General features: G+C 42.1%; 1 protein-coding gene across 1 annotated transcript in view; it reads left to right on the top strand.

The window, feature by feature from the left end:
- The first annotated feature begins 1,961 nt into the window (after positions 1-1,961).
- Positions 1,962-13,642, top strand: part of npc1 (NPC intracellular cholesterol transporter 1) — a 44,245-nt gene continuing 32,564 nt past the window's right edge. The window contains exon 1 of the mRNA XM_004915212.4: positions 1,962-2,411. Coding sequence (XP_004915269.2) covers positions 2,343-2,411 — 69 coding nt within the window. The 5' untranslated portion in view covers positions 1,962-2,342. The remainder of the gene's footprint in view (positions 2,412-13,642) is intronic.

Raw genomic sequence — 13,642 nt, 5'->3', positions numbered from 1 at the left:
AAATAACAGTAGCACATTCTGAGGACAGCAAGAGAGGATGCCCACTGGTTTATCCCACCTCTTTTCGAGACTGGGCAGGGTAAGGACACCTGCACAGCACCACTATGGAGGGCAGTCTGGATAGATACCTCAGTGTTAGGATCCCAACAGCCGACTATGGAACAGGGGTAAAGTACTAGCCTATTTCCTATGTCTTTACCGTGGCCCTAAGCTAAGGTACTTCCATCCAACTTCCTGGTTGGAGCCAGAAACTGCTCTTACTTCCTTTTCTATCTGCCCCACTTTCCTAAAAAGTGCTCTACAGAATGTAACTGTCTATCTGGTCCTCATTCACGGGGTCCCTGTCCCCAACTTCTCTAGAGTGTAGATGGGTACTCTAGAGTAGGAATGGCTTTACTGGGGCCCTGTTGATCCCAGGCTCAGTGGACCTTACACCTGAGACACCAGAGGCAGCCAAAGAGGAAGACCCACCCCTTTGCTAAACACTATATTGGAGCGCAAAGGGTGGAGTCAACCTGTAAACCAATAAGGCACATATGCAAAACTATAACTGGATACATGGGTTTTGGCCCAGTAACAGCATAAACTAGTAAGTGGTATGTTTAAAGTGACAGGGCACGTTAACCCTATGGGTCCCTACATCACCACCTACATATGTTTCAGATATTTGGCCTAGAACAAAAGCTCCCCCTCATTAAGAGTAACACTCTGTGCTACATCTCTCACATTGCTTAATTTTAATCTTGCTCATTCCCACACCTTGTGTCCCAACCTCTTTTCCTTATAGATTGTAAGCCCTTTTGGGCAGGGCCCTCTTCACCTCTTGTATCAGTTATTAGTTATGTAACTGTATGTTCAATATATAAACCCACTTATTGCACAGCGCTGCTGAATATGCTGGTGCTTTATGAATATGTTATTAATAATAATAGTTGGTAAAGGAAGTTGGACAGTTCAATGTTCAACAACTTAATTGTTGGAATGAGGTTTCTGGACACACCAATAAAACCTCCACACTGGCTGTGACAGTCAGGTACTTACTATTACAAGCGTTTTCGTTAATAACACAAAACCAGATGATTCTACCTCAATGTCAACTCATGAGGAAAAAATAACACGAACTCCATTACGTATCATTCTTTTGTTACATATTCTGAAGCCTCTCTACAGAGACTATACATCATTATAGCAGACTCAGCTGGGGTCCCTTAGCCAGCCAATGTGCTTCTAACGTCACCAGACCCCAAGTGGTTACGTTTCTAAAGTAAACTACAGGACAGCAACTCGAGTTTTTTTAGATATGTGGTATAGTCCTTATCTGATTCCCACAATGTAACAGTCTTTCCTGAAACTCTGAGTAGTAAACCAATCATTATTTCCTTATTACTCTCACTAATCTCCCAACACATACATCAGCTCCATCAGACTGCTGCTAATAAACAATTAACCAAGCAACGGAATTCTGGGAGGTGTAGTTTACTCCGACGCACCCCTTACGTCATGTGTCCTCACATGTACTCCGCATACGATTGGCTTATGTCACTGAGGAGCAGTGAGTAGGGGGGGAGGGCCAGAGCAGGCCTAGGTATGACTCATGGGCTGGGAGGAACTGGATTCTATTCTCTTCAAGGGATAAGGCGAAGTGTTATGTTGACCACTGTCAGTAATTAATATGAGTGTAGCAAATGAGTTTAAGACGTAACAGTATCCCCGGTAAAAGCAAAGAGATCCGTTCACTATCAGATTTTAGCCACTTTTCCATTGTGATTTTATTTGAAATAAAGAGAGAGTATACGGTATGATATGATCGCGTTCAGGCTGAACTGCAATGGCTTTGGGAATGATGTGGGGAGGGATATGACAAGCGAGAGAAATCTGGGAACAGGTAGAGTTGCAGGACAGAGGGAAGTGGGCGGAGGGAGCGGGAAGTAGGGCAGAGGTAGGTGGGCGGAGGGAGTAAGACAGAGGAAGTGTGCTGCAGCCCGAAACAGTTTCTTATTACTCATAAGGGAATTACGCAAACTGTCAGTCAAACTGTGGGAGGCGTCATAAAGAATTATTACTAACACGTACATTTTAGACTTGGGAGAAAGCAGGCCGCGCTGTCATGTTACGCGTAAATGACCTAAAAGGGACGCCGTAGTACATTCCGTATGCATGCACGCTATTGGCTGTGTTTGCTTCTACACTCGTCAGTGAGTGGTTAGTGAGGCTGGGGAATAAGCTAGGAGCGGTTTCCTGTGTTTCATCGTCCGTCTGTGAGATACTTCATCTTGCCGGCAGGGACACAGGGATTAGTAGTGCCGGGCTGCACAGTCGCTTCTTCCTATAGTGGCTCAAAGATGTTCACCTGGAAGCACCAGTCCCTGATACCGCTCTTCTTCCTAACAACCCTGTGGCTTCCTGGGCGGGTAAGTGCCCTCTTCAGCATGGTGTGTGCTGCTTTATAATACTCTTATCTAAGTGGATCATTTCCTAGGCGTGAAGACACGGAGGTACTAGTAACAGCTACTTGTTGTGGCTACTAAAAGAGACAATGCTGATCATTTACTGATAATTGTCTCTACATGTGTTTCAGCAGGCGATTCTCAGTATTGTGTATGACAGAGTAGTTTCTGGTGTTTAGTAGCCACGAAAAAGTAGCTGCTACTAGTTGCTCTGCGTGTCTTCACCCTTACTGTCTGTTGATGCAATAATATGATTATATCAATTTATCATGAGACCTATGACTCCTGTAAGGGCTCTGGCACACGGGGAGATTAGTCGCCGGCGACAAAACTCCCTGTTCACGGGCATCTAATCTCCCCGGATTGCCATCCCATCGGCGAAAATGTAAATCGCCGGTGGGATGGCTCACGCGGCGGCGCGATTTCAGTGAAATCGCGCAAGTTGCCTCGAGAGGCGATTTCCTGAAATCGCCCCGCCGCGTCTGCCATCCCGCTGGCGACTTACATCTTCGCCGGTGGGATGGCTGGGGTAGGCAACTCGGGGAGATTAGTCACCCGCGAACAGGGAGTTTTGCCGTGGGCGACTAATCTCCCCGTGTGCCAGAGCCCTAAATGTAGTTTCAGATTGAACACACACACAGATGTGTAAGCCTTACACGAGTGACTACATTCTCATACACCACACTTGCTTTGTTATCATTTGCTCTTGTAGCAGCAACTCAGGAAAGTTACAGTTTGTACAGTATTCACACTAGCTGTAATTTCACTCAGAACTGAGGCAATAACAACATGTGGAACAAAGAAAGTTGAAAGCAACTATTTCCAGTTGTTGTTGTCTCCTGTGTGCACTGACCCACAGGCAATAACGAAATCTCTTATTCTTACCTTGCATTTATAAAGCACCACATATTATGCAGTGCTGTACAATAAAAGGGTGTATACATGAAACATACAGATTACATATTAATACTGATCGATGCAGAAGGGGAAGTGGAACCCCTGCTCAGCAGGGTTTATAATGTATGGGTAAGGGCACAAAGCTGTGTCTCGGATTCTCTTCACCTGTGTTTTCGCAACAAACCACTGTGATTTCACCCGTTCTTTCATTCATCTGCACTGGCAGGCACTGCATCAGCCTGTATTCTGATACACGGAGCGTATTTCTTTGCGAAAGAATGCATTTTCACATTGATATTTGATCCATGTGTCTGCACACTGGTTGACCCAGTTCCTGTCAATGTAGTAAAACGAAGAAGTGCATGGGAGTTCATTGGTTTCTCTGCTGTGCCTCGGATAGAAGCCGAGGCACAGCTCTGTGTGCCTTTAGCCTAACTGCTGGATGTTAGCATTTATATCAATGTAGTTAGCCAAAAATGGAGTGAACTGATGTGTAATATGATAGCCAGAACACAGCTTCCTCCTTTACATTTCTGTAACCTGTTAGTCAGCTACTTGAAGGGGGGCCACATGGGACACAACTGTTCAATTAGACAAAAAGCAAACTAAAGGTGGCCATACACGTTACAATTATGTACCCTTCACTAACGTTCAAGTCTGTATTGTCACATATGGAGGTAGAAACAACAAGAATTCTACCCCTATCTGACGATTCAGGCCTTAATGCATGCTTTTGCTCGGGTGCTTTAACAGTGCCTGATTTAAAACTCTTGTCCCACCCGGTTGACGAGATGACCAATATCCAAGGCTTTTGCGAAATTGGTCGTCTGGTCCCTCCACCATACATGCACCAAATATCGGACGCAAGCTCATTTCCTACAATAATATTGGTGCATGTATGGCCATCTTTACTCATCTTTTTCACAGTTAGGTCTAGGGATGTACTGAATCCCGGATTGGGTTCAAGATTCGGCCAAATCCAAAGCTTTTTTTTTTAATAGGATTTGGATTCAGCCACATCCAAGAGCCTGGCCAAATCAAATCTATGAATGAACATAATAGTAATGTTCATTTTAGTTATTTAGCAGTCCAAGTGAAATGTATGTTTTGGCCTAAGCAGTTATTAAAGAGAGAAGCATTTTGGATGAAGAAATTAGGTTTTTGTCTGCTACAGGATTACTTGAGCGTTTTAGCCTACATTTTTAGAAAGAGTTAGAGATAGAAAGAGGATGTGTCCGGGCCGGTGTGGGTTGATCATTTATCGACTCATGTATCACTTTTGGAGTTGTCCTATGGGTTCCTTTCAGAAATTCCATTACTTTATTTTTTTACTGTTACATATAAGATATGATTAAAATACTGTTCTTTTATGGTAAATTTTTGTTCCTTTTCATTATTATTTTTACCCATTGCACTTTAACAAGCTGAAATAAATTAGAAGCTGAAATACTTTGTGTCACTGGAACTCACTTTGAGAACATTCAGAGGTTGGTAGGAAATGACTGCATTTATCCCAGCTGAGTGTCATGTGCTACACAGTCACTGCTGACTTCTAAACATTTCGCTTCAGTAATATAATGAATAACTGTTTTTTTCTCGCTCTTTATCTGTAATAAACCTGCCTAGAGTTGCACATTGTAGTGTCCCCCATCCCAAAGCTTGGGACTCAGGATTCATATTTAATAGGCCGTTTAGCATAATATCATTATTTTACAGTTAATTATATATAATTGAATTAATAAGAGGTTCATGTACTTTATTTTGCCCCTGTTTTTTATGATTTCTCTGTAGGTGTTAAGGGTATCTGTTGCCCACCCTACCAGAGTTGCAAGCTGACACATCCTGCTCTCCGAGTGTGGGAAATACAGCAGAGAGTCCAAATAGGCTATAGCTGCCACAGCCATAACTTAATGCGGTATTGCAAATTTACATTTAAAATCAGGTTTTTTAACATGGGCGGGTAGACAGACGCATGGTCTTACAATTTCCATGCACATGTCAGGGTATTGCAATTGACAGCAGGGCATTGCAAGTGGCAGCAGCTAGCTAAAAAATATGCATGGTCTATTTTGCAACAGAAAAAAGGGGAAATCCACCCAAATACAACTTTAAGCTTTTTAAAAAATAAACATAATTTAAAGTAACTTTACAATACGCATCAATTAAAAAATAAGCAGCCTTTACATGATTTTTAATGTAGTAATATGGTTTTCCTGCTGATCTGGCTGACTAATTTGAGACTAAAAAAATGTACAGTAATCGATTGTCTTCCCACAGTTCCCTGCACATGTGATGCCAATAAGGAAAGAAACCTCACCGTGCAATGCTGGTGGGCTATGCAGTCCTGTATGCTATCTGTGGAGAAGTTGTTACAATTTGTAACATCAATTTTTTTAGTCCCTCCTCCCTGCCAGAATTTCAAATGATAAAGAAAGAGAAGAACTGTTTTGCAACTTTTCAGCATATTTAATTGATATTCTATTTTGAAGGAATGGATTACACTGATGGGTATATAAGGGGTTTCTGTATTGTTCCCCTTTAACGGCATTTCAGAAACAGTTTGGGAATGGTGCTGGTTGGCCAAGGTCACTAGAGATGAGATGGTGATTATTACATTCAAGGTTGTTAAAACAGAAGCACGATGTTTCGAAATGTATTATTTTTTTTAATCTGATAACCTTGATGAAAGTACAACCGTGCGTTTTTGGGTTAATAGCAGTAATGTGTGTCTTCATACTGCATCAATCTCATAAAAGAGCCAGGGGTGGAGTTCTTATCTTGGGCTGTGAATTAAACTCTGCCTATCATTAGCAGCCATGAGCATTATTAGTGTGTGTGGCTGACTGCCTAGAAGAGTATAGAGAGAAAGAAGCCATTGTAGTTCCTGGAATGTTGCTTCCCACGACAGATCACAGTGAGGACCCTTTTTTATGGTTCTCAAAACGAATGTGGGTCATGTCGATTTTCTGGCATGTTAAAAATGGCATTGTTCAAGGGAGAATCTGCTATATTATTTATAAACTGGCTTTTAAGGGCAATCACCTGAGCAGTAATATACCCAAAGATGTATTAAGATAGTGGGTGGTGTAGATCACCAGAGGTAAAAAAACATAGGGGCATATTTATCAAAATTGTGATCACCACTGAAAAACTTACCCACTATCTATGGGGTTTTTAGAAGTGTACTTAATAATGGGTAAAAGTTAGAGTTTACCATATGATTCTAAAAATCCCATAGGAATGGATAAAAATGATTTTTATGGTAAGCTCTATTGTCATATTTTGATAAATCTGCTCCTTAAATTGCGTAATTGTCTGAAAATGTCCTTTTACTTTACATAATTTAACATTTTTTTTTATCTCTAGCGATTTACTCTACCTGCTATGGAAAGGAATTTTCGGGTCCAATTAATCCTATTAATTGGGTTTAGCTTCTCTTAAACAGTCTTTCATGAACTGTTGGGGGGGGAAACCTACTTCTTCTGTTTCTGATGTATTTTTTTTTGTCAATGTTCCTAGGGCTGCAAGTGCAAAGGGCAAATTCCCCATTTCCCATGCATGCTACAATAGTATGGCTGATTTTGGCCATAGGACCCAACTATCAGTGCATCTTTAGGCCTCCTTTACTGGAATTTTGATGGACATCCTGTAGTCCTCAGGAAAAATTGCTTGCTGATTCAGGCCTGCTTAATCGGGCCCTCGTTGGAAGAATTAGTAGTAAGATGTATTCAGCTGAATAAAGTATCATTAGGATTATGAACTGCAGAAGTTGTTTCTCTCTTCAGTGGTTTATGGATATCATATTTTACAACAATGGAACTAAGGTTAGTTATAAAACACAAGTTTAAGTGATGCATGAGATACAAATAAAATCACTAAGCTCTAAGTTCTTTTATGACTGATGATATTGCTAGCAGCCTTTTTTAGGGATATATTTTACAGGGTACTCATGATAGAATCCTGTAGTGGGCCTGGTACCTGCAGAATACCCACAAGAAAAGTGGGTATCCTTGGGGTTCCAGGTAGGATTTCCAGATGTGGGTATAGATGCAGGTTGTGTTGTGCGTGCTATCTATATTTATTATTTTATTTTATATTATCTATAGTTTACTCCTTTAAAGGGGAACGCCACCCAAACACAACTTAAGCTTTTTGAAAAGTAAACATAATTTAAAGCAAGTTTGCAACTTACTTATCTGGCTGACTACTTTAAGATTCAAATAAAATGTAACAGTAGTCAACTGTCCTCAGCCTGCCTTCAGCCTGCATTCACCAAATCCCACAATTCCCTGCACACGTGACGTCAATAAGTAAATGGATATCGCACTGCAATGCATTGTGGGTTATGTAGTTCCTGCATGCTGTTTGTAAACTGTGAAGAAGTTGCTACAATTTGTAACATCGATGTTTTAGTCCTTCCTCCCTTGACAGGATTCAAATGATGCCGAAAGAGAAGAACTGTTTTGCAGCTGGATTTCTATGTTGTTTGGGGCTCTTTAACAAATTTTGGCTTGGAAGCTGGAGTTCCCCTTTAAATGTTTTTTTTACATTTTTTTTTTTCGATTTCGCCTGCATCTGATCATGTCACTTCGGTTTGCAGCACTTCCTGTTTAATGGTGGTCAGCGGATTGGGTTGCAGGTTGGGACAAATAGTGGGTCCAAGCGGGTAGAAATGCAGGTCGCAGGTTGGGGTTGAGTTTCGAAAATTGCTTCCACGCAGAACTGTATGTTGCGCATTGTACAGGGTAAATGTATGGATTGTGAGTATCCTGTAACAAGAGCGGCTTTGCACATATTACTCTAGGTTAGAAGCTTTTGGTTTGCTAAAACAAAATGTGGGTTGTGTTTGCATCTGCATATACTATGTTGAGGCTTTTGCACGTGTTCTCTTTTGCTAAACAAAGGCCTTACTGTCTTTTCTGGGCAAAGCTAATTATGCTCTGAACATGAATTGTAATTGTCCTCAAAGCAGGGCAGTGACTGAACAAATTCTGCTCCACATCCACTTTTATCTTTCATTCTAGTGATGCACTAACTCAAAATGCTTTCAATAAGAAGTTCACCCTTGTGACCCACAAGCCAGATTTACTTTTCTAGGGGATTGTAATGGCCCTCGGACTGCTCAGTGCCCCAAAGGCTTAATCTAATCGCGTTTTAAATAAAGTCTAGTCATTGTGTAATTATTTTACCCAATTCTTATTTGGTGTTTGTTTATGGGGGGTGGGTATGACAAATGTTACATGATATTGCACAAAAAAGGCTGCTCCAGAATACAAACCTGTCATCTGATTCAAATACTGATTCACCCCTCAAGTGCTGTATACTCTACATTCCCAGGTTGTATTGCATTCAGTGTCAGATTCTGACTGTTCCCAACTGAATTGAATCCCTTAGCACTTGAAAGGTCAGTCCTGGAGCATCACACATGTAAGGACAGTTCATTTCATGGTATGATTGGTGTGCTTCCTGCATGCAGGTTTCATGATAATATATACATGCAAAAATATGAGCCGCACTCACAGGTCTTAGTGTGAAAAAAATAAAGCAAATTTATTATAGCATACAGCTAACGTTTCGGCTGCTTCCGCAGCCTTTTTCAAAGTGAAAAACGGAAACACAAACCCCTTGATAAACCCAATGTGGCGCCAAAAACAGACTGATGACGTCACTCCCCAGTAACACAGAACACGCCCCCCTATGTGTAAGGCAACATCAAAATACAGAAGTATAGAAAACAAACATAAGTACCTCAAACAAAAAAACAAGAGTCGTGTTCATCAAAGCAAAGAACGAGAAGATCGAAAGCATGAAAGAGAGAATAAATGAAAATAAAATAAAAATAAATGTAAAAGACACTCTCTGTAGCTGAACTACAACTCCCTACCGAAATTCCAGAGGAACTGTCTAAAGAGTCGTATTAAAGTATTAGCTGGTAGCAGCATAGGTATGTCGCAAACTGTAGCAACCATGTATAAAGGGTATGTGGCCACTTCATAATACCGGAGAAAAGAACACTTGGGTGTAAAGTGTTGTCCAAAATGACAGCGCATCAGCGCTCAGTGAGGCACATAGTGTGATAGCCTCCTAAGATACCGATACGCTGCATATCTTAGGAGGCTATCACACTATGTGCCTCGCTGATGCGCTGACACGCTGTCATTTTGGACTTTTGGATTTATCAAGGGGTTTGTGTTTCCGTTTTTCACTTTGAAAAAGGCTGTGGAAGCAGCCGAAACGTTAGCTGTATGCTATAATAAATTTGCTTTATTTTTTTCACACTAAGACCTGTGTGTGTGTGTGTGTGTATATATATATATATATATATATATATATATATATATATATATATATATATATATACAGAAAAGAACAGAGCACACCCTAATAATAATCAAATGCCCCGGGTGCTTGCAAAAAACATGTATAAAGCAAGACAGTGAGCCGCACACACAGGGACTTTGTTAGAAAACAAAAAAAAATTTATTTTGTGAAAAACTCCAACGTTTCGAGCACCAACTGTGCTCTTCCTCAGGGACAAATATATATATATATATATATATATACTCGAGGATAAGCCAGTCAGAATATAAGCCGAGGTACCTAATTTTACCTAAGAAAACTGGAAAAACATATTGACTCGAGTATAAGCCTAGGGTGGGAAATGCAGCTGCTACTGCCAAGTTGTTTTTTAACTGTCAGGCAAGTTTGGGAAGGCTAAGGAAGCTGCCATACTAAGTATAAAGTACTTGCCATCCTGCTGTGTGTTCCCATCATGCTGTGAGGTCCGAACCTTGGTTGAACAGCCCGTAATGCTGCCCTCAAGCTACTAAATAGCTGTTTGCTCCTCCAGAGAGCTTTCTATTATCTAAGTGGCCCATAATGTGGACTTGGACTATTTTTACATGGAACATTTTGACATTATGTCAATATTTATAGCGTGGTAAAAAAAAAAAAAATACCTGATGCCCACCACAGTCTGCTTCCCATTGACTTCAGAGCTGTGCAACTTGTCACCCAGCGTGGCTGAATATCACCCTAATACTTAACAGCTCATCCAAATGTGCCCTTGCACTGAGTAGCATATCGCTTCAGGTTGTGCCTTTCAGCTTGTTAGATATATGGTGTGTGTGCTCCCAACTCAGAAAGGCACCCGGAAGAGAGAGCACACTAAAATCCCTTGTTCAATATCTGGCGTGTGTGCTCCCAACTTAGAATAGCGCACAGAAGTACGAGCCCACTAAACTAAAACAGCTCATTATATAGCAGGCGTGTGTGCTTCCAACTTAGAATAGCGCACAGAAGAACGAGCGCACTAAACTAAAACAGCTTGTTATATAGCAGGCGTGTGTGCTCCCAACTTAGAATGGCACACGGAAGAACAAGCCTACTATACTGAACTAAAACCGCTTGTTCGACAGCCACCTCCCCCCAGAAACCACTGTGCCCGCCCGACGCGCGTTTCACTCCCTTTCATGGAGCTTTCTCATACTTTATAGGATGATGGGACAATTGATATATGCTACAATACTAATGCTGAAAAACTCGGCTTATACTCGAGTATATACGGTAATATAGGCTGAGCAAACAAAAACCACTGTGCTTTGGAATAATTCTTCTGCATGGTGGTAACCTGGGATTTAGTTTTGGAGCATAGTCATTTTAGCACTGGATATACAGTAACTTCATCTAACATTAAGCCATTATGTTCTGACCATAAAGTACATTTTAGCGTTCAACCAGCAGTCAGACATACAGGTGAATCACGCAGGGACTATATGTAGCACTAATGCTTAGGGGTGAAGAAGACACACAGACATACTTAGTAGCAGCTACTTTTTCAGGGCTACCAAATGCTAGAAAATACCCTGCCATAGACAATACTGAGAATTTCCTCTGCTTAAAGTCATGTAGAGTCAATTATCTGTAAATGATCAGCATTGTCTATTTTATTAGCCACAACAAGTAGCTGCTACTAATAGCTCTGTGTGTCTTCACCCTAAGGGCTCTGGCACACGGGGGAGATTAGTCGCCCGCGATTAACTCCCTGTTCGCGGGCGACTAATCTCCCCGAGTTGCCTACCCCTGCCATCCCACCGGCGGACATGTAAGTCGCCAGCGGGATGGCAGACGCGGCGGCGCGATTTCGCGCAAATCGGCGAAAAAGACTCGCGATGGCAGGGGTAGGCAAATCGGCGAAAAAGACTCGCGATGGCAGGGGTAGGCAACTCGGGGAGATTAGTCGCCCGCGAACAGGGAGTTTTGTCGCGGGCGACTAATCTCCCCCGTGTGCCAGAGCCCTAAGGGCTCTGGCACACGGGGAGATTAGTCGCCCGCGACAAAACTCCCTGTTCGTCATGTTGCCATGACATTGCCGGAAAAGCCTCGCGAGGCAACTTCGGCGATTTGCCGAAATCGCGGCACCGACGCGTGTGCCATGGCAGGTGATGGCAACTCGGGGAGATTAGTCGCCCGCGAACAGGGAGTTTTGTCGCGGGCGACTAATCTCCCCGTGTGCCAGAGCCCTAAAAGTAAAGGCACAAATCACATTTCCTGATCTTGAAAATTTACACTCTGATAGGTGATTTCACAAGCTGTTTTATAAGCAGAAACAATCTATTGTGCATATTCCATTCAAAGCAGAGTACATATTCGTGCACTGTAGTTGTCTCTAAGGGCTCTGGCACACGGGGGAGATTAGTCGCCCGCGATTAACTCCCTGTTCGCGGGCGACTAATCTCCCCGAGTTGCCTACCCCTGCCATCCCACCGGCGAACATGTAAGTCGCCGGCGGGATGGCAGACGCAGCGGGGCGATTTCCGGAAATCGCCGAAAAAGACTCGCGAAAAAACTCAAACTGAAACTCAAACCAGGGATGGACATTCAGTCCTTTAAGAATACTCTGTGTCTCGGGGTTGTTTTTGTTTACTGCACTATTATTGTGATAGGCCTTGCTAGAAAAGACCTGTTTATTTGTCATTGCAGGAGAACAGACAGTCCTCCCCTAAGAGTAGCTCTCTGACTGGGGATGTCATGTAAACTCAGTGACTTCAGGTGACAAAAAAAGGATTCACCTTTATATTAACTTTTAGCATAATGTAGAGTGCTACTCTAAGGCAGTTTGCAATTGGTCTTCATTTTTTATTTGTAGTTCCGTGAGTTATTCAGCTTTATATTCAGCAGCTCTCCAGTTTGGATTTTCAGCAGCTATTTGGTTGCTAGAGTCCAAATTACCTTGGCAACCAGACACTGATTTAAATGAGGGGATGGAATTCAAATAAGAGAGGGCTTTACTATAAAAATGCTACTTTTTATAAATCAATGACAATAACATTGTAGCTTTATAGAGCATTTCTTTTTGGCTGCTATACTAGCTGTCCCAGTTATTTAATATATTTGCAAACCAATATCATTTTGTCAACCTCTTTAGAGTGTCTCCATATAAATCTGAGGATACTGCATTTTGCTGAGATTTACAAATCCCTCTTGGAAAGCAAATGCCTGATGCACTCCTCCTGTGGTCTTCTGACTGTCACATGCCTAGTGCCTACTGACTTTTCAATTAAATGTATTGGAAAAGATACACAGCTCACAGGTCCATACTGCAATCACTTTGTCTGAAACAGTGGTGTAACAGTAGAGGAAGCAGACCCTGCAGGGTCACGGGGGTGCCCAGAGAACGGGGGGGGGGTCTGGAACCATGGGGTCTGCATCCTTCATTTTATATGTAAATCCCTGCTCCTGCTGAGGTAGCAGAGGGGACTGGGAGCAAGGATTTTTACGCAGGTGGATGCATTAGGCAGGGGGCCAGGAAAGTTTGCTACTCTACATTGGGCCTCTTTAAAAAAATTTTTGGAGGGTAGCCCGACACAGAGTAGTTACGCTACTGCTCTGAAATGCTACATTGTCCATAAAGATATCAAGATTTCTAATGTGGCATTCTTTTTTAATGTATTTCCACACTTGGTTTGCAGTCAAGAAAATTAAACTTTCCATCCCCCCTAATTCTGTGCACATTCTATTTGTCTGTGGCTACCATGTAGCAGCATATCCTTTCATCTAAACTACAAATGGAAGTGCTACTCATCCGACAGCAGAATTATTCTGTTCTGAGTTAGATATTTTATCTTCCTTATTGCTGCCGTTTGGGATACACCAGCAGCCTGTACGTGTTGGTGTTGTGGTGGTGAATGTGGTGATACTCCAGGAGACACTTTTAACGAGAACGAATCCAGAAAGACAACTTTCCCTCCTATTGCCTGTTGGGTGTGTGCGCTTAATTAATCTGGTGATCATTCTTT

The sequence above is a fragment of the Xenopus tropicalis genome, chromosome 6 (assembly GCF_000004195.4).
Source record: "Xenopus tropicalis strain Nigerian chromosome 6, UCB_Xtro_10.0, whole genome shotgun sequence".
NCBI lineage: Eukaryota > Metazoa > Chordata > Amphibia > Anura > Pipidae > Xenopus > Xenopus tropicalis.
This window is presented reverse-complemented; position numbering and strand designations above follow the sequence as displayed.